Here is a 19,710-nt window from a genome sequence, read left to right as displayed (position 1 = left end):
GTGTGTGTGAGTATGTATTTGGCGTATCTGTGTGTATCCAGGCGGGTGCGAGTGCTGTGAGTGTGTGCGAGCCCTCCTGCCGTCGACTGCCGGCGGATTCAATGCCACAAATTGCATGTCTCGCACCTGTAGTGGCTGTCTTTCTCCTGCAGCCTCAAGTGCACCACAAGTAGTCGGCGACACAGTGGCAGCAAAGGTGGGGAAAAGATAGTGAAAGAGTCGAGAAAACTCAGGAAAAATAAGCGCACCAGCAGACATCAAAGGTGTGCTATACTCCCCCGCGGCGCTCCCTTAGACCATCGAGCATCCCAAAAACCCCTCACGTCAATTTCACACCCTTCATCCTCGTCTCAGGGCTTTTGGCAAAGTTTACGACAGCGCGATTAGCTCATGTCGTTTATTTTGGCTTTTGTGAACTTTCTCTTTGTCTGCCAGCTCGAGTGCAAGTGGAATTGCAACAGTGCAATGCTGAGGGACATGCTTAATAAGATTCCCATTCTCGACGTTCGCCGGCGCATAGACGTCCATACAAGTTTGCCAATTCCCCAAAAAGTTTATCTGTGCCGCTGAGGTTCATGGTTTCGTTCGTTCGGTTTTCGGTTTTCGGTTTTCAGTTTTCGGTCATCAGCTGCAGCTGGAATTGAATTGCAAACTTTTCGCCTCAAGTCAATTTTCGCAATTAGGCTGCTAAAAGTCCTGCCCCCACTAAAATCGACCCCATTTCCGTTTCCTGCTCTTCATTTAATTCAGTGTACCATTTCTTCGATCTTTGCAGGCAATGTCTTTGTCATAGCGGCCATTATCCTGGAGCGGAATCTGCAGAACGTGGCCAACTACCTGGTGGCCTCATTGGCCGTCGCCGATCTCTTCGTGGCCTGCCTAGTGATGCCCCTAGGAGCAGTATACGAGGTAAGTGGGGGTGCCCAGAAAAGCCAAAGCGAAGTGCGATATTTATTTGATCATTTTACATTTACATGATTGCACACATCAACATCACATACAAAATTTTTTTTTAATTTCTACGACGATATCTATTCTGGACCAGTTCACCCACGAACGTCAATGTGGCGAGCACTAGTCCCAAAATATAGGCCATTATGAAATTTGAAAAAAACTTAATGGACAGCGGTTTCCAAATAGGGATGTCCACGGGCAGCTTGTTTAAGCTATGAATATCACAAAACTTTTTAAAGCTCTTTTGAACCCATATTTGCTCCAGGCCAGACTCTACAACCCTATCGAAAAAGTTCTTAAATATGAACCTAAAAGGCGTTGTCGGATTCAAGGGCATGCCCAAGATACGCCATTTGGAGCACAGTTCCTCGCCACCAATCTCGAATGGCTGTTTGGTCAGTTGCTGTTGATATAGGTGAAAGACATCCCAATGGTGAGATTGCATCACGTACACGTAGCTGTCGTTCAAGGTGGTGATGTGATGAAAATAAGTCGGTTCATCCACAAGAACCACCAGATCCGCCAGTGAACTGGGCATAATATTTTCCTTGAAGGCCTGTGGAATTGTCGGATCTGCGGTCATAATCTGCAGACCACTCGCCCTCATGGATTCGACATTTCTGATTGGTGCCTCAAAAAAACCTGTTGTTAGAGCGCTGCTTGTTATGGATATATTCGAACCCAGTAAGATATTCACGATAAGGAATATAAAGACCTCTATCCACCTTTCCACCATGGGTAAGCGTTGTAAAACATTGTTGGGCAGCGGAATACCAAAAAAGAATCGTAAAGTACCAAAGAAGGCAACCCAAAACAATCGAGGGCGGTGCGAAAAGTACTTGATCACGAATATGCCAATACTCGATAAAGAGGTGAGCCTATGAACACCTGGACTAATCAGCTTGTCTAAGAATCTGCTTAAAGGAACCATCCTGTGATTCGAGACCAATAGACAGATACGTGAAAGCAACACCCTGTTTCTGTGTTTCAAGATAGCAGTGCCTACCATATATGTCGCATTGCCAGATATCCAATTATCTGTCTGCTGATAGTTCTCAATTTTGGAGGTCTGCCTTATTGAAACCGGAACAATTTCCGTCGTCATATTTATGTGACGCATAAAGTTGATGATCAACAGACCGATGGGGCCGGACAGACTGATGTTGCCCCCGCCAGTCACATCCGCTTGCTCCGATGAGTTGTACTGCAGGTAAAAAGTGTAGAGTTCTAAATATAATTTGCACTTACAACTTATCGGAATGAAATCATTTAATATTAAGTGCTTAAAAGGCGTTCTAATGCCAAACGAACTTACCCAAAATAATGATGGAGAATCATCCATAACGCGAAGGACAAACTTAAAGTTGGAGTTTCGTATATTATCCAAAAACGTGTTGGAACTAAGCACTTTAAATTTTTGTATTTTTTCCAAATAAAAGTAGTTCCATATCTCCATCTTGAACTCGCCACGTACCATAAGAAATGTGCAATCAATCGACATATTCCAGAGTAGTACGAATACCTCATCAATAAAGTCCATTTCAACGGACTTATTTGTATATGGTGAAACATACACAAGGATATACATATTATATGAATATGGAGATTCCGTGGCATTGAGTGTATTGAATATTGGATCATCCACGCCACTAAAGAGAACAATCCGTATATCTGCATTAGCCAGTTTATGGTATTTAGCCCGCTCTAGATTGGATCCGACCGTATTAACGGGTATATATCTGTCCATAAGGCTCCGCTGGATTGAGTGACTTATGTTGATGCAGCCCGAAAATATCGTAACGGACTCTAGTCCAAGAATCGTTCCCAAAAATTGGGTCACTTCTAGCAAGTGGGGCACACCCAAATCCAAGTTGTTCTCAAGTTCTCCGACTGGTATCTGCATATTGCTGCTGGCCAAAAGGCCAAAAAGTATAAAGTTCCGTATGAAGAAACGACTCCCCATGGCTGTTTTTCCACTTTGACTTCCTCGCTCGACAGTTGACCCTTTATAAAGCCTGGCAATCCTTGTTTGCTTTGTTATTAGAAGCCATTACATTTTACACTACATACTTGGGAAGCATCAAATTTAATAAGCCATCAACTTTTATTGTCTATTTGACTAACCAGCTTTATGACCATATACCCTTTTCATTCATTTTTCCTTCTTTTGTGACCACAGATCAGCCAGGGCTGGATACTTGGTCCGGAATTGTGCGATATCTGGACTTCGTGCGATGTCCTCTGCTGCACTGCCTCGATTTTGCATCTGGTGGCCATTGCCGTGGATCGGTAAGTAATTACTAGGACAGACCCAAAACCAGCACTTCCGGGCCCCTTGATAAATTGCCCCACAAAGTCAGCTTGTAAGTGACGTGTAAGACAAGCCCGGTGGGTCGTTCGCTAAATATAGATATATGCGTACTTATGCCGAGATATGTGGGGAAACGTGTCTGAGTTAAGCGAATCAATCAATCAAGTTTTGAACATGTTAAATCTCTTTACAAATCCAGTGCTGTTTGAATAAATACACCGAAAACACTCAAATAAGTTGTTAAAAGTACCGACAGATGAATGCCCTGTAAGCAATAAACAAAGTGCTCCTTTTATGGTTACCCGCCCGTCGAACTTCAAAGACTGTTGCGGTTGCTGTATAGTTTGTTTTTCACATTTCGGTTTCCCAACCAACCTCCAACCACTCACTTAACTGTCATCTGATGGCTATATCAATTTTAAATTTATATACATATATCTCCTGCCATGGCATATGGCAGGCAATGATACATATATGGGAACATGGCTGGCTGCATGCCATCAATCAATTTGCAGCAAACATTTCAATCAATCGATTAAAAAATAGAACGCAAAACGGCAAACAACAAAGGGCGAACGAGGGGGCGTGGCCAGGGCAGAGCATGGAACAGTGAAAAACGAATTGCATTATTCACTTGGAAAAAAAATAAAGGGGGGAGAGTGGAGAAAGGGGTGGGCACTTTGAACTCGTTGTCGATCCGAATGTCAACTTTATTGTCAAGCATCCAATGCCAGCTAATTTTCGTGCACTTGCCACCAATGACAATGGCAATGGCACTAGGAAAATGTTTTCCACAGCGGCGGCAGCAGGAGAAACGGAGAAAATGCTGGTGTGGTGTGGAAATATAGTTGGCTGGGTGGCAGTTTTATGGCCACTTAGCTGCAAGATTGGCGCAATTTTCCAATCGGCCCGCACGGCGTATACGTAATGCCGTTTGAATGCCGCTGCGACCCGTGACTCTTTTGCCGCTTGTTGTGTGTGTTTAATGAACACTCAAATGCAAAGGCCACGCCACCCTTCCTATCCCCACGGAACGTGTAATTTCCAAAATGTTTGCTGCACTTGACCGGGTAATTTCATTTTATTTGAAACTGGGCCCAAAGCTGTGCGCTTCCAGCTGCTATTCCCGCCAATTCCCGCATGTACTGAAATTATATGGCCGCATTAATTGGCTTAGCTACAGGTCGATGCGGGCCAATTATTTGGCGGTTTCAATTAGAGCCACCGGACGACCAGCCTAGCCATAAATAATGCAAATCGCTTTCTTTGCTGCTGCAACGGGGCGTATACGCAACGCGCGGGGAGCAGCTCATTAAAATCGAACCGCTCACATGCGGAGAAAACTTAGGTCGACAATTTAACGATTTATTTCAATTCTTTAATTTCATTCAATTCTTTTATTCAATATTTAAACAATTTTTATTTTTACAATATAAAATTGCTAAGACAACATAATTTATAGATTTTATATAATTTTCTAAGATTTCTCACTGTGCAAGAAAGCAAAGAGATGAATTGATATTTGTTTTTGTCACTAATTAATGCATTCAAATGCTTTGAAATAGCTGCACCGCATTTGTGAAATTCGTTTCGCAGCCGCCAATCGGCGAATTTAATTGAACTTCCACACAATGTGCTTTTGAAAACTATTCCTTTGAATGGGAAGGGAGCTTAGACCGGTGGTCGTTCAGGAGGGCTTCAAAATATATATCCGAAAAAAGACACGCTGATACCCTGTAATGTGGCTGTCAATTGGCAAATTGAAGCGCCGGCGCCGCAAATTGCCTGTCAATAAACAAAGCCAAGTGATGCTTAGATTTCGCATGCATATCAATCAGCCGAAGCTCCGACTTTAACATTACCCCCCATAGAAGAGCCGCCCCCATCTTTGGCACCTCGCAGACGCCACTCGCCTGTCAGCCGGACACCGAAAAGAAAGTCCAAGTCCCACTTCACATTATGATTGTATGCCGTATTGCGTATTGCGTATTCCGTATTTATGGAGTGGGCATTGGGGCAATGGCACTTCCATTTCTGCTGGCAAGTATGCAAATGACGAGGCATGACAGCCAGTGATGATGATTTGCCCGAGTGCCACATCATCGTCAAGATAAAAGGCCTCCGGCTCAGGTCCAGACTTTTTGGGGCTCAAGTTGACGTGGGAGTGGCGGGAGGGGGGAAACAATTACCCCGAGAGGGCTTTAGGGCGCATTTTATTTGTTAGTTGTCACTAGATATTTAAAATGGAAAGTCTTTGTTTTATCACCAAATGAAATGAAAATTAATGTGCTTTTAAGCAAGGCAGAAGGCATTTACAGCAGGACGACGAAACGAGATGGGAGCGGTGCATTAATAAATTAAGTTTGTCAAATGGTCCACAAACTCTGCTCGCCCAAAACCGGATGATAAATAGTTGCCGACATTCGACTACAATAATATTTGCAAGTATTTGCCGTTAGGACAGCCAAATCTTTGACAATACGATCCTGGGACATTTGGGAGAGGGAAAATGGGGGGGAAAGTGGTTAACATTTTCCGAGTTCATTTTCCATGTCAGTAATTTTTAAGCAATTAAGACAGAGTGCCAACAGTATTTGCGGAAGCTGGAGATTCCGGGGGTTCACAGAGCAGAGGGCAAGCGGCATATAAAAAAGAACACGATGCCGTGAAACAAGTGAACTGAGCAGCAGAGCCAGAGAATTTTTCCTTTGCTATTTGCCAGCACAATAAAGCCTGTACACGGGAAAAAGGAGGGAGCTCTTAATTAAATAATTAAAAATTTTATACTTTTGAGTAAAAATACCATATGCAAAAAAAGCTAAGAGTGCCCAGAATGGCATTAAAAGCAAGTGTGACTGTGCCACAAATAAAGAGGTAAAAATTATTACATTTTTAAATTAATGGGATGTAAGCAAGCATGTTAATTCATTTTGTAAACATAAGGTATTTACAATAAAAGAAATTTGAAATGAGCTAGCAGATCTCGAATAGCTCCAATTTTTTCCTTGTGTAACAAGAGAAACCAAAAATTGGGATTCGGCACCGACAAATGCCGCCTGGACATTAATCTTCATGGCACTGACCCAACGTTTCGGCAGCTTCTGTCGAATGCCGTTGGTCCTTCGAATATATACACATATAGAACAGGCTCTCTTACGCATACACTCATACACACTCCTACACACTCGTACACTGGGAGCTCGATGTGCATAAATTTCATGCTCTGCATGCTGCTGCTGACGTCATTATTAGTGGCAGCACACGAAACCAACAACAAAAGCATCGGCTGGCCGCACCGAATGATAAATGCCTCGCGGCTTTGCGTTCCACGCTGCCCCCTTTTCGAAAGCATTTAAATGCCAAGTTTTCGCAGAGGCCCACAGAATATGGGCCCCCTTCCTTCATCTTGTTCCCTTAGCCCCCTTGGTAGCCGAGATCCTGGGACTATATCCTGATTGCTGACTGCTAACCGCAGTGACCAACAGTTTGTCGGCCATGTTGCTGCCGAGCTCATGTTGCTCGTGCGCATCGCTGCTCATGTTGCACATGTGCTGCTGCTGTTGCTTTTGTTGCTGCTGTGCTGTTCGCACATTTATGACATATTCAATTAAATTTCAATTAAGTTTACATAGTTTTTACGTAAATATTTTACAATTTAGCACTTAAAACGTAATTACATGTTCATATTCACTACCATCGTCGATGCACTGCACTCCAAGCTGCTATCCTCGCAGTCGTTTTTGGTATCGCTGTTGTTGTTGCTGTAACTCTAACCACAAGTACAGTAGAAAAATAAGGATAACAACTACAACTACAACTACAACTACAACTGCAACTGCGTCCCATGTGCTGTGTGCCATGTGTAATTGTAATTGCTGTTGTCATACGATTACGTTTTTTTTTGTTCGGCTTGGTCGAAAGCCAAATGTTGAAGGGAAAAAAGTATACAACAATGGAGACACGTTTAAATTTGCATGCCAGCGAATTTCCGGAATAAAATTCAAGGATTTTTGATCATTTGTTCCACATTTAAGCTTACTACCAGACTTATTTCAGATATAATGCAGAGATTTTAAATCAAGCAATTAAATGGTTTTATAGAGTTGTGGATTTAAAATAATAATTTATATCTTACGACGTCAGTGAATTTTATAATCAGCTTTCGACATTTCATTAAATTTACTCACAGGTATTCATGTGGATTTTTTCAAGCTAATATTTTGATTCACTTAGCGCAAATGAGAAAACTTTTCGCTGCCACTGTGCACGCTCGGCTAAGTGCATTTCCACATTGTACTTATTTTACATAATTTTCATACTGTCGCGTTGCGTTTTAGGCAATGGCTCCTGGCCACCAACGCCGACCCGTGACCCCCTGGCCCCTTTCCCCGTGACCCCCTGACCCTTAAGCATTAACCCTTGCAACCGCATAGCCGCAACTTTCATGGGCGGTGTAAAATTGGGATGGTGTGTGTGTGTGCGGGGGGGCGGGGTGCACTTTTGTAATTGCACAAATGTTGGAACAATTTTTGGGACAACGAGGTGGCTGGACAAGCTTAGCTGGCAGATTAGGGATTGGCCTGAACGAAAGCATAACCTTAATTAAATTGGCAGTTAAACAAACGCATTTAACAGTATAATTAGTTTTCCTGGCTTGCTCACATACACACACATACTTTTACTCATACTGACTACGCTTCATTTGCCTTAAACATGGGATGTGTGTAATGTGTACTTTGTGTGTGTCTCTTTTCAAATGTTTAATGAGACAAAGTAGCAAACAGAAGACGCAAGACAGGGCAATAACAACACAAACAGCAAAGTTACCGAGCAATAAAACCGGATATGTTACTAAGACATTTACGTTATCTTTTAATCCCTACAACAATAAAACAAACCTACACATACACATGGAATATAAGTATGAGGAAAAAAAGGGAAAATGTTTTTTGGCTTGGAATACTATAACTTAATTGGAATATAATTAGTCGTATATATTATTACTTGATATTAAACTAAAATATTTCTAGCTTTTCATAACTGGTTTATATAAAATACTCTAAAATTTTTGTTGTATATTTCTAACGGACTTATATTTGACAAATTCTCTTGCGTTGCCTAAAGTATTTCTTACAGTGGAAGCCTCTGTATGCGTTTCCAGAAAGTAATAGTTACAACGACATACGCAATGAGGTGTTTGTGACATTTAAAGCTGGGATTTCCCTTCCATCTCCCTCCGACATGTCCTCTGTGTCTCTTTGACTCTGATGAACTCACAAACAAGTCAAGTTCATAAAACAGACAAACTGAAATGGCTTTAAGTGCTGCCTTCTGTGTAAGCGTGACTGCATGTGTGTGCGTCAGGCTGTCTGTGTGTAAATTAGGGGCTCATTCAATCTCGATTAGAAGGGCTTGACATAATTCTAATGATTTATGCATTTGAGTGGCAACATCACAGAATGCCTCAATCAATATTTCCCCAGTAAGCTCATGGCCATAAATGGCCAGCTTATATAAATTCGAGTGTGTCTGTGAGTGTGTGCCTGCCTGTGTGTGTGTGTGTGTGTGTATGTGTGTACGCTTGAGCAATCCTTAATTATAGCTAAAGTTTAGCTAGTGAAACGCATTGATTGCATACTTTTTTGGGGCTGCTCAGATATTTACAGATTAAACGTCAATATGGAAAATGAACTGACTTCGAAATGCCGAGTTACGATTTCCTCAATTTAATTGATTCTGCATCCGTTTGAGACAACTTTTCGAATGAAATGTCAAAGCAATTAGAGAACAAACTGCACAAGACCGCAGAGCTTGTGTGCTTCCAGAAAATTTTATGAATATTTCCATTTAAACTGGCAAACCACGAAACCAAAAACGAAAGGGGATATGCTATATACGTAGCATAGCAGAGTGTGGAGAGCAGAGTCCGACCAACCGCAGTCAAGATGAATTACAATTCTATAACTGTCACTGTGCGGCTAACCCCAAAAGTGCGTAATTTCAATTTGGCCAAGTTCTTTCGCCTGTACGTTTTTGTTTGTTTCGGCGCATAAATCAAAATAATGGCTGCTCTGCTGGGATGATTAATCAGTGCAGAGAGTAAAATTGAATTTCAAATAAATCAAATCAAATAAAGGAAAATGGAAAACGGAAAACGGAAAATTAAAGAGGAAAATGAGAAGGAATAGATGAAATTCTAAGGCGTGACCGAAGATAAATTAAAATTTTCCAGATAAATTAAAAGGCCAACCGTAAAGCAAATGCATTAGTAAAACTAAGAGAAAGTCTTTTCATTTTACCTCTTGCTAGTTGCATTGAAAAGTTTGTGGTTTTTATTAAGCCATAAGCAACCGTTTGCCTTAGCGTTTGTATTTATTTTTGAGTTTAACCCAGTTTGCCGTTCTAGCCATGTGATTAATGGTTGGTTTTTTGGATATTCGGCCCCACCAAACTTCTTGAGCTTTTGCGTGGGGCAAAACTTTCACCGAAACCACAAGGACTAAGCCGGAACCGTAGTCAAAGTGGCGAAACTCGAAGGCAAATGGCCAAGTGAGCGGGCCAAGAAGCCAGCAAGGCAGCAGGGCAGTCAACCAACTGGTTAATTCATTGTTGCCCCTTGAACACGAAATTCCGCATCGAATGCCACCCGCTGATCCCCAAAGGAAACATGAAAATCCACTTTGTCAAGACTTTTGTCTTCGGATTGAGCCCCGGGAAATCGTTTTCTAATTAGGGATTACATTTTCTCCCTCACCACGGAGGTCATAGCTATAGCTTCTTTGTTGCAGCCACAGTCACATGCCACAGCGTTCGGCATGCAACACGCAAATTGCTGCACAATTATGCAAGACGGATTCAGGCAACGTCCGAGTAACAACGACAATTAGGCTTATTAAATATAATTAAGTGTCCGCATCGCGAAGCCGTCAACCTGAATCGCTGTCCCGCAACCGAATGGCCCGCAAAATTATGCAAATCGTTAGAATATGCAAAAACCTGTAACCTGTAATGGCCTTAATTCAACTTAATCGACTAAGCCGTTGACCCGGAATAATACACGCCGCATAAGCTAACATATTTAAAATAATCACGAGCATTCTAAAAGCGCTTGAAAATTGGCTTTGCTTAGCGAAAAATATATAAATTCGTTTTAATCGATATTTTCACATTTTTGACCGCCAGAATTAGCTTTGAGTAGATAATTTCTAATATATATTTTTTATATATGCTTATAATAACAATATAAGTTTAAGCTAGCCATCTTATAATTATGCCTCTTTATAACTTTGTAATTAAAAGTTATTCAGACCTGTAGATCCTCGGGCCATTTCATGAACTTCAGTTGCAATATGCTGGCTTCAACAGGAAGTCCTTCCTGGAATGGGAGGTGCAGTGGTTCCACGGCTATTTTCATATTGAGCTCTTAGGCGGATGCATGCACTCAATGCAATGCGAATGCGAATGCAAATACTCGCAGCAGACATACACAGCGGAGTACACACCGAATTAAAAACGAACCGAATGCAAGGATATTCAGGCACGCATAAGGACTCGCAGGAAGCGCAGCAGGGCAGCCAGACAGTAATCAGCACACTTGGATGCACCCCACAAGCGCAAGGAGCCCTAGGATTCGTATTTGGGGAGCAGCCAGCAGACTTTGCCTGTCCTTTGTTTTCTTCTTGTAATTTACATAAGTTTCTCGTGTGCCCATCGCCTTTTGTCAGCGAGTGTGTGTGTGCCAGTCGTAAATTACAATTGCTGGCCTCCCTTTGGGGCACGCATAGGTTACGCACGCAACTCTCACACACACACGCGCTGATGGCACAGCTGAGGAAGGAAAAATAGGGCTTGCATTCGAAAAAAAACTGTAGGAGGCGATTCAAATGCGGCCGTTCTCTCTTCTTGTCACAAACGAAGTGTTCTTTATTTCTTCGTTCCGTTCCTTCTTAGCCTATTACATGTATGTATTGGTGTGTCAGTTGCTGATCGTGCGAACGGGACGCACAAAGTAGTGTCCGTAAGCACGATCTTAACATTAGCGTAAAATTGTACTTAAAACTAAGAGTATGTATATCTAGGACTGTATGTACAATCACTGTGTGTATGTTACGGTAGTGTGCCTGCTTGCTACAATCGGCCATCCTGACCGGAGAGCTCCTGATCTCTACAAACATGTTAACTTTTACTTTTGTTTATCCATGGGCGCATATTTGCTACTGCCCAAACTCCCTTGTATGGAAGTCTAGACTGTTGAAAACCTTCAACGTCCTCCACGACATACCTATCGTTACGCAAAACTTTTGTTATTCTATATGGACCTTTGAACTTGGGGATTAATTTTTTGGATACGCCTATATGCGAGTCGAAATTCTTGATCATCACCAAATCTTCTTTTCATACTTATAAGGATCTTTCCTTTTCGAGTCTGTTCGTAACTTGTTGTATTCTTGCAATTTATTGATGTTTTTGCCAGCATTTTCTCTAATTTTCTCAAAATTTATGTCATTATTTGTTTTATTTATTTCTTCTAACCTTTCTTTTAAACTATCTATAACTCTGCCTTTTTGAGATACTCCAAACAGAACTTTACTTGGATGTTGGTTAATTGATCTTTGCATTGTATTATTTAACGCATATTCGACCATTTCTAAAACAGTGTCCCAATGCAGTCCTTTGTCTGGTTCAGTTAACTTAGCTATAATGGGACCTATGCTTCTGTTCACCCTTTCGACCTGACCATTAGCCTGTGGAGAACCGGTAGCTATCTTTATGTGTTTTATTTCACTTTCTTTCAAGAAATCTTGAAATTCCCCAGAGGTAAAACATGTCCCGCGGTCCGAAATAATACATTTTGGCCTACTGTAAGCCCTAAAATAGTCCTTTAATGCAACTATTGCTTCCTTTGATTTTGTTGTTTTTGCAGGATATAGTCTTACGAACTTTGTAAACGCGTCTATAATCACTAATATGTGTTTGTTCGACCTACTTTTATCAACAGGACCATAATGGTCTATATGTACTACATCAAATGGAATATTTACTTTGGGAATGTTGTGAAGGAATCCCTCTTCTTTTCCAGACTTTTCAGAATAAGCTATACACTTCAAACAATTGCTAATGTGTATCTTGCATTTCTCTCTAACTTTGGGAAACCAATAGCTTTTTGAAATAACTTCTACCATTTTGTCTATTCCAACGTGTCCTAATTGATCATGATAATTAAACAACACGTGGCTTTCCATTTCGTTCGGTACATAGAATAAGAGAACTTCCTTATCCTTCTTTCGATAAACTATTCCATTACGCATTTCGTAACCTTTGAGTTCTGATTGTTGTAGCTGTTTAGCTATCGTTTTGATCTTCTCGTCTCTGCTTTGACAAATAATTAAATTTTCCTCAAAAGAGTTACAATCAATTGTTAGTATGTTTGTATTTCTACTTAGTGCATCTACGTGCTGCATGCGCTTACCGGACCTATGTTCTAAGATGTAATCATAATCTTGTAGAAACAGCGCCCACCTGGCTATTCTTGGACTTAAATCTTTTTTATTTAATGCTAGAGTAAAAGCACTACAATCTGTGACTATTTTGAACTCAATTCCTTGAAGATAAATCCTAAAACGTTGCAAAGAGTAAATCACCGCGAGGGTTTCTAATTCGAAACTGTGGTACTTTGCTTCAACATCAGTCGTTCGTTTTGAAAAGTAAAATACTGGATGAAACTTATTGTCTTTCTTTTTCTGCATAAGAATAGAACCGAACCCTAAAGCGCTAGCGTCGCAATGTAGTTCTGTTGGATCTGTAGGGCTGTACAATGCTAAAATAGGAGCTTCTAGAAGATTTCTTTTTAATGTTTCGAAACAATCTAACTCTGTCGCACCGAAATCGAATTTTCTATCTTTTCGTACAAGATCGTATAAAGGTTTTGCCTTTGTTGAAAAATCTTTTACAAATCGTCTAAAGTAGGAGCACAACCCCAGAAAACTCTGAACTTCATGAGTTTTTGTCGGCATTGGAAAATCTCTTACTGCTTGCATGCCTTTTGAATCTGGTTTAATACCATCACCTGATATTACATATCCTAAGTACTTTATTTCACTTTGAAGGAATTCGCATTTGTCTATTCTTAATTCCAGTTTGTTATCTACTAATCGCTTAAACACTTCTGTTAGTATTTCTATATGGCTTTTACTATCTTTTGTTGCTATCAAAATATCGTCCATGTAAATGAGGACCTTGTCCTCTTTTACCAAATCTGCGAAAATTCTATTTACAAATCTCTGAAAAACTGCGGGGGCATTTCGTAAGCCGAACGGCATTCTGAGCCATTCGTACTGTCCCATAGGTGTAGTGAACGCGGTGTATTTAATTGAGTCCTCGTGCATATGCACGTGAAAGAACCCGTTTCTAAGATCTAATTTGGTGAAAATTACTTTTTCAGAAAGTTTATCAATAAGGTCGTCTATCAATGGAGTAGGGTAGTTGTCTTTTAGCATGTTTTTGTTGAGAGTTCGATAGTCAACGCACATTCTTAATTCTCCTGACTTTTTCTTAACTAGAACAATTGGTGATGCATATTCTGACTCGCTTGCACGTATAATCCCGTCTTTTAAGTAATCGTCTAATAAATTCTGAACTTGACTTTTTTCTGCATATGATAATCGCCTTGGAGGATAATTGAATGGTTTTGTGTTGTCAAAATTAAGTTTCATTTCCCATTTTACTGCTGGGATTTCTGGACGTTTCGCATTCACATAAAGTTTATCAAATACGTCTATTAATCTGTTTCTTAGATTCGATTCACACTTCTCGTTAATATTTAACTGACTGCATTCTATTGGATCGGGGTATTCAATTGATAGTATTTCTAATCCGTCATAAGGACTACTTGTTTTGCTCTCATTTCCATTATTTATATTAATTGAACACTTATTTCCATAATTTTTGACATTAGCCACGTCATTTTCAGATTTTCTATCATTTAAACCATTATCTTCAGAATTTTCATTATTTAAAACAGCATTTCCGGAATTTGAATCATAATTTTCACAATATCTATCGTTTGCAATAAAATTTTCAACATTTCTATCATTTGAACGATCATTTTCACAATGTCTATCATTTGCAATAAAATTTTCAAAGTTTCTATCATTTAAACAATCATTTTCGCAATGTCTATCATTTGAACTATCTTTTTCCCTAACAATCTTAAAATTACTAATTTTCATAAAATCTCTTCCCAAAACTGTTCCATATGCCATCGATCTGTCTGTCACAATTAGTAACTCAAAATTTAGAATTTCTTTATTGATAATAACGAAACATGATATTTTTCCAATTATATCTAAAGGGCTACCGTTTAAGCCAAAATAATTTTTAAGAATCTTTCCATTTAACGTAATATCTTCCTTTTTCAAAATTTTTTCGACGTATGACTTCTTTATGAAACTAATTGGACTTCCAGAATCGATTAGGCATTCTAAAAACAGGCATTCATTAGGTTTTGAACTAAAATAAATCTTAAACGGTCTTACATATTCGTTGTCGGATACGAACTTCCTCTCAGTGCAGTTGTACACCAGATGATCCTTACTGCCACATGCGTAGCAGGCTCCATACTCGCGCTTGGGCTTGCGGCAGTCGGCGGCGAAATGCCCAACAGCATTGCAATTGAAGCACCTTTTTGGAGGCGCCGAACCAGGTTCCTTATCGAACGAAACCTTAACACGTCCAGCCGGAGAAAGTAGCGGTTTACGTAACGAGACCTTGGCAAATGCGTGCAACATCTGCGCAGACGAATTAAAACAGTGCATGTGTGCCTGTTGTCGTAGAAGGGAGTCGGGAATCCCTTCAATGATGTTGTCGATTAGCTCCTCATCGTCTATTCGAATCTGTGTAGCCAACAGCGTTTTTTCTTTGAAGTATGTGGAGAAATCTTCCGACGGTTTCCACTTGCGCTCTTGAAACTTGCGTCGAGATATTATTTTGCTCTCCTTACCGTGGAAAGCTTCACCAAGTTGAAATAGAAGTTCTTGAACCGGCAAAGTCAGCAAACGTTCCGAAGAGTGCAACCAAATTTGAGCATGGTCCTTTAATTTGGACATCACTAGCATGCGAATTACATCGTCGCTTAGCTTAAACATTTTTGAGACCGCGTTGAGCTGGGCGACCCATGTGCTAACATTGAGTTTGTTGTTAGAAGCACCGTCGAATATCGGAATCATTTCCTTGGCCATTGCTAGCAATGTTTGTTTATTTACAAATGCTTCCTCCGATCTGGCATCTCCGCCAGCGACTTCTTGATCTTGAGTGGCATCCTTGTGTTGATTTGGTTTGGCAACACTGCTTCGAATTAGTGGGGTAGCCTTGTTATGACCCGATGTGGCAGCGCTGTTTTGATCCGATGTGGCAGCGCTGTTTTGATCCGATGTGGCAGCGTTATGGCGTCGAGCAGATTCCAATTTCAACATTTCGTTTTCCAATTGGAGCAGCCTTAGTTGACGCTGCATGGCGTCGAACTGCGTAGAAACTTCTGGAAAATGTTCCTCGCGTGCCAACTCCGAATCGCGATGATTGGTAGATGTTGAGGGCCTGGCGTCGTCATGAACATTCATGCTTTCAGCATTGGTGCAGTGTTCGCTGCTTGGCGGCACCACTCCAGCGGCGGCGTCCTCGATCATGCTCCTTGGGCTTTCCATGTCGACCTCTGGTGCTGACTCTCCGACGATTTCGTGCTCCAAATCATTGTTAGCGATTTCGCCTTCTAATTCGCCAATCACCGGGCAAACTCCTCGGGCTTCTGGGGGCACACCGTTCAATCGCGCCGCAAGCGTGGCCTTGTTACCGCTTTTCTGCATGCTGAGCTTTTCACACCAATTGCGCAGTTCTGCTGCTGTATAATCGTCCGCACCGATGGTTTCCATTTGATTATATTTAAAGATATTGTTTTTACTTTGCTTCGTAGGTTGAGTTTTTTGTGAAAAAAAAAAATTCACAGTAATCCCACTTCTGAATTTGTAGGAGGCGATTCAAATGCGGCCGTTCTCTCTTCTTGTCACAAACGAAGTGTTCTTTATTTCTTCGTTCCGTTCCTTCTTAGCCTATTACATGTATGTATTGGTGTGTCAGTTGCTGATCGTGCGAACGGGACGCACAAAGTAGTGTCCGTAAGCACGATCTTAACATTAGCGTAAAATTGTACTTAAAACTAAGAGTATGTATATCTAGGACTGTATGTACAATCACTGTGTGTATGTTACGGTAGTGTGCCTGCTTGCTACAAAACTTTACTCAAAAATGAAGGTTTATAGTTTTTATAACATAGCTTGATCGAAGTTAATAAGATATGTATCTATTATTTATACACCAATTAAGTATATACATATATTACAATAGATTACTTTTTTTTGTTTTTATTGTGCACAATTGTAGTTCCACCTTTTCGCGCACAATTGTGCACATACTGGGAGTCGAAGAAAGGGTCCTGTAATCAAGAAAAGACGCATCCTGCAGCAGCTGCGTGGCAACTAGAAAACTTTTAGCGTGGCCCAGCACAATGTTTTATGGATAATTCCTGTTGCGTTTATTAAAAGAATAAACCAAACTTGCCCTTGTTCTATATGCGCACAAAACGGGGAAATTAACCGAGTCGTGGAAAAGCCGGAAACGAAAAGAGATATAAAACAGTATAAAGTTATATATTTCAATAAGAATTTCAGAGGGACGGGGAGGGGGATGCGCGGCATCAAGCCCTTTTGCCCTGCAATATTAAACTCTGTTGACCGAAAAAAGAGCTCTTGAGCAGCGGAATGCGGTGAGCCGGCTGGCCATTTTCCTTGGGAACTTGGAACTTGGAACTGGGAACTGGGAACTTGGCCACGTAAGCACGTTTTAAATTGAATTTCGCTGTGGGCCAGCCGCTTGTCAGCACAACGGACGCATTGAAAACGGGGAACTCGGTAAAATTTCCATCAAAACGAGGCCCAGTGGCTGTAATCCTTATGGAAAAAACAAAGCAGCAGGACAGAGTGGAGAATATAAGTGGCAGAAATGTGACAAGTAAAAATAGTCAACAGCTCCTAAAGCTTTATTTAATAACATATTTTACCATTAAATCATTCAGTTTCCGGTTCATTGAATTTAAATTGGTTTGTGTATAAAAAGTTATTAATGTCGTCTGTAAATGAACAAAAAAGCATGATTTAATGACATTTACTTCGCTTTTTTCATTCCTTTATATTTAATCAAAGTCTTATCAATTACATATTTTTTCATGTGTAAATAAAAAGGAATAATCAAAGACTTATCAATTATATATTTTTTCATGTGCAAATAAAAAGGAAATAAAATTTAGTTGTTTAACATAATACATGTAGCTTTTTTTTCAATTTTTTTATTTTAGAAACATTAATTGATTAATAGATATTTGAGGTAGAGTTTAGTAGTTATATGCTATACTGCGTTTATGACTTTAATTGCAATGCAGCTGCCAAGTGAAGAACAAATATTCGGAGGTGAATATGGGATGGCCATCTATTGTTTTACCGCAGCCATTGTTAAGTGCAAGAGGGAACAAGTAGTTTTACAAAAATTTAATCATGCCACAGATGCCGCAGGGCTTAGAACAAAACAAAACTATTACCGGCACATGTGAACCCATCAACCCAGCTATTTTTCTATTTTCCTCTTGTTCGCTGCACAAAAAAAGGGCAGCCGCAGGTGAATAAAATCCACTTTTTGTTTATGCTTTTGTTTTGCCTTTTTTTGTTTTATTCCATACTCTACGCTGAGCTGATTTCGAATGTAATGCAATCGATTAGCCGAGTGGAGATATCAGCAATATAAAGGGGAAAAGGGAAAACAAATTTCCATCTACCTATGTGTTGGAAAAATAAAGTCGTAAAGCATAAAACGTAAACAGCAGGCGACAGGCATCAAATATGCATTGAAATGGGAATTGCAAAAAACGCCATAAAATGATCCGATGCGAAGATAAATATTGACTGTCACCACTTGACAATATATAAAATTTCAATTTCAATTAATTATGACGGCTTATGAAGCCGGTCGCATTCTCCGCCTTTTGTTCTAAATGGATTTGTATTAATGAGTTTGTGGCCTGTTTGCAAATAAATTTCCACTCACTGCATTGTAAATTTGTAATGGGATGATATTCCTAATTTAAAGCATTTCTTTATGGCTTTCTTAGGTTTATTAATATAAGTCCAACCTTTTCTAAATTTGCTCACAACATATTAACAAAATTAATGATTGAGTTTATGAAGCCAAAATGATTTGGAAAATATTAAAAAAAAAAACGTACATACTTAGCTTAAGGCATCCTCCTACCAACCATTATTTTCTTTTCAATTTTCTCGCCTTAGGCAGCTACAAGAGTAATGACTTTCTTGTGTGCTAGGCGCGCAATTTTTAAATGCATTAAAAAAGTGTTACACTCGAGTGCCGCACATTTGTCACACACTCTAGCCCAAAAATGAAAAGAAATCATTCACACACACTTGGGCATAGACAGGGTATAATGGAAAAATCGCATTTAAATTGTTTAGCTGGCTCACAAATAAATCGTTATAATTCATCACTCAACTTAACTTGGTGACGAACGTCGCCAGATACACTCACCCAAAATTGATTGACTTCAATTTAATTGAATCTTATCGGCAGACATAACCGAAGGGCATATTTCATTCTATAACAAATTATTTTCCACTCCTCGTATGAGTTACACAAATTTCGGAACGGCAATACTTTCACGAAAGCATGACAGACACTTTATTAGGTTTCGCTATTAATTTGCATAGATTTTTCATTGCCTATGCACGGCACAGCACAATCTTTTCAAAAAGCCTCCTTTTTTTTGTAGGAAAATAAAAAAGAGGCAACAAATACATACAAATACATACAAATACATATATATATTCACGCGCCGCACTGACATCGAAATCGCAAAATTCCATTAATTTTAAGCAGTCAATCAAAATTGCCAACTTGAAGTCGATTATATTATGCTAATGAATTTGGGAGGAGCACACTGACGTAGACCGGCTGTTGGCCACCAAAGTTGTCCTAGCCAGAGGACACGCCGGAATATATATCGTATATATCGGAATATGTATTCGGAAGCGCCACGACAGAGTCAGATTCAGGGCAGACATAAGTCATCGACCAACAGCAGCCATCATCATTCATTATTATTTATTATTTGCACACAGCACACATGGCGTATGCGTGATGTGCGAGAAGGAGTCAGCGGTGCAAATGGTGATCGTATGTTATTAAAACTTAATGAAAAATACACTTTAATGGAGATTTAGTTTGCAGAATTCCCACAATTAAGTGACACTTAATTGCTTTCACGCAGCGGCATTTACAAATATTTATAAAGCTGTCATTTAAGTGCTCAATTGTAGACAAATTAAATTATGCTC

The 19,710-nt window shown here is 40.1% G+C and overlaps 3 protein-coding genes across 3 annotated transcripts in view; 1 reads left to right on the top strand and 2 right to left on the bottom strand.

Moving 5' to 3' along the window:
* Positions 1 to 19,710, top strand: part of LOC120445461 (5-hydroxytryptamine receptor 2A) — a 61,725-nt gene that overhangs the window by 26,675 nt on the left and 15,340 nt on the right. The window contains exons 4-5 of the mRNA XM_039625905.1: positions 776 to 909; positions 3,134 to 3,243. Of these exons, the coding sequence (XP_039481839.1) occupies positions 776 to 909; positions 3,134 to 3,243 (244 nt within the window). The remainder of the gene's footprint in view (positions 1 to 775; positions 910 to 3,133; positions 3,244 to 19,710) is intronic.
* Positions 971 to 2,917, bottom strand: LOC120444737. Its single transcript, XM_039624663.1, is given in 2 exon segments — positions 971 to 2,158; positions 2,270 to 2,917. Coding segments are annotated over 2 exon segments (1,836 nt in total).
* On the bottom strand, positions 14,544 to 16,539 carry LOC120445462. Its single transcript, XM_039625906.2, has 2 exons — positions 14,800 to 16,539; positions 14,544 to 14,744 (listed from the first exon to the last, which is right to left on the bottom strand). Exons 1-2 carry the CDS (start codon positions 16,186 to 16,188, stop codon positions 14,736 to 14,738), a joined length of 1,398 nt encoding a protein of 465 aa, XP_039481840.1. The 5' UTR covers positions 16,189 to 16,539; the 3' UTR covers positions 14,544 to 14,735.

Source organism: Drosophila santomea, chromosome 2R, assembly GCF_016746245.2.
Source record: "Drosophila santomea strain STO CAGO 1482 chromosome 2R, Prin_Dsan_1.1, whole genome shotgun sequence".
Classification (NCBI taxonomy): domain Eukaryota; kingdom Metazoa; phylum Arthropoda; class Insecta; order Diptera; family Drosophilidae; genus Drosophila; species Drosophila santomea.
Note: the sequence above shows the minus strand (reverse complement) of the source record. Positions and strands in the feature narration are given on the sequence as shown.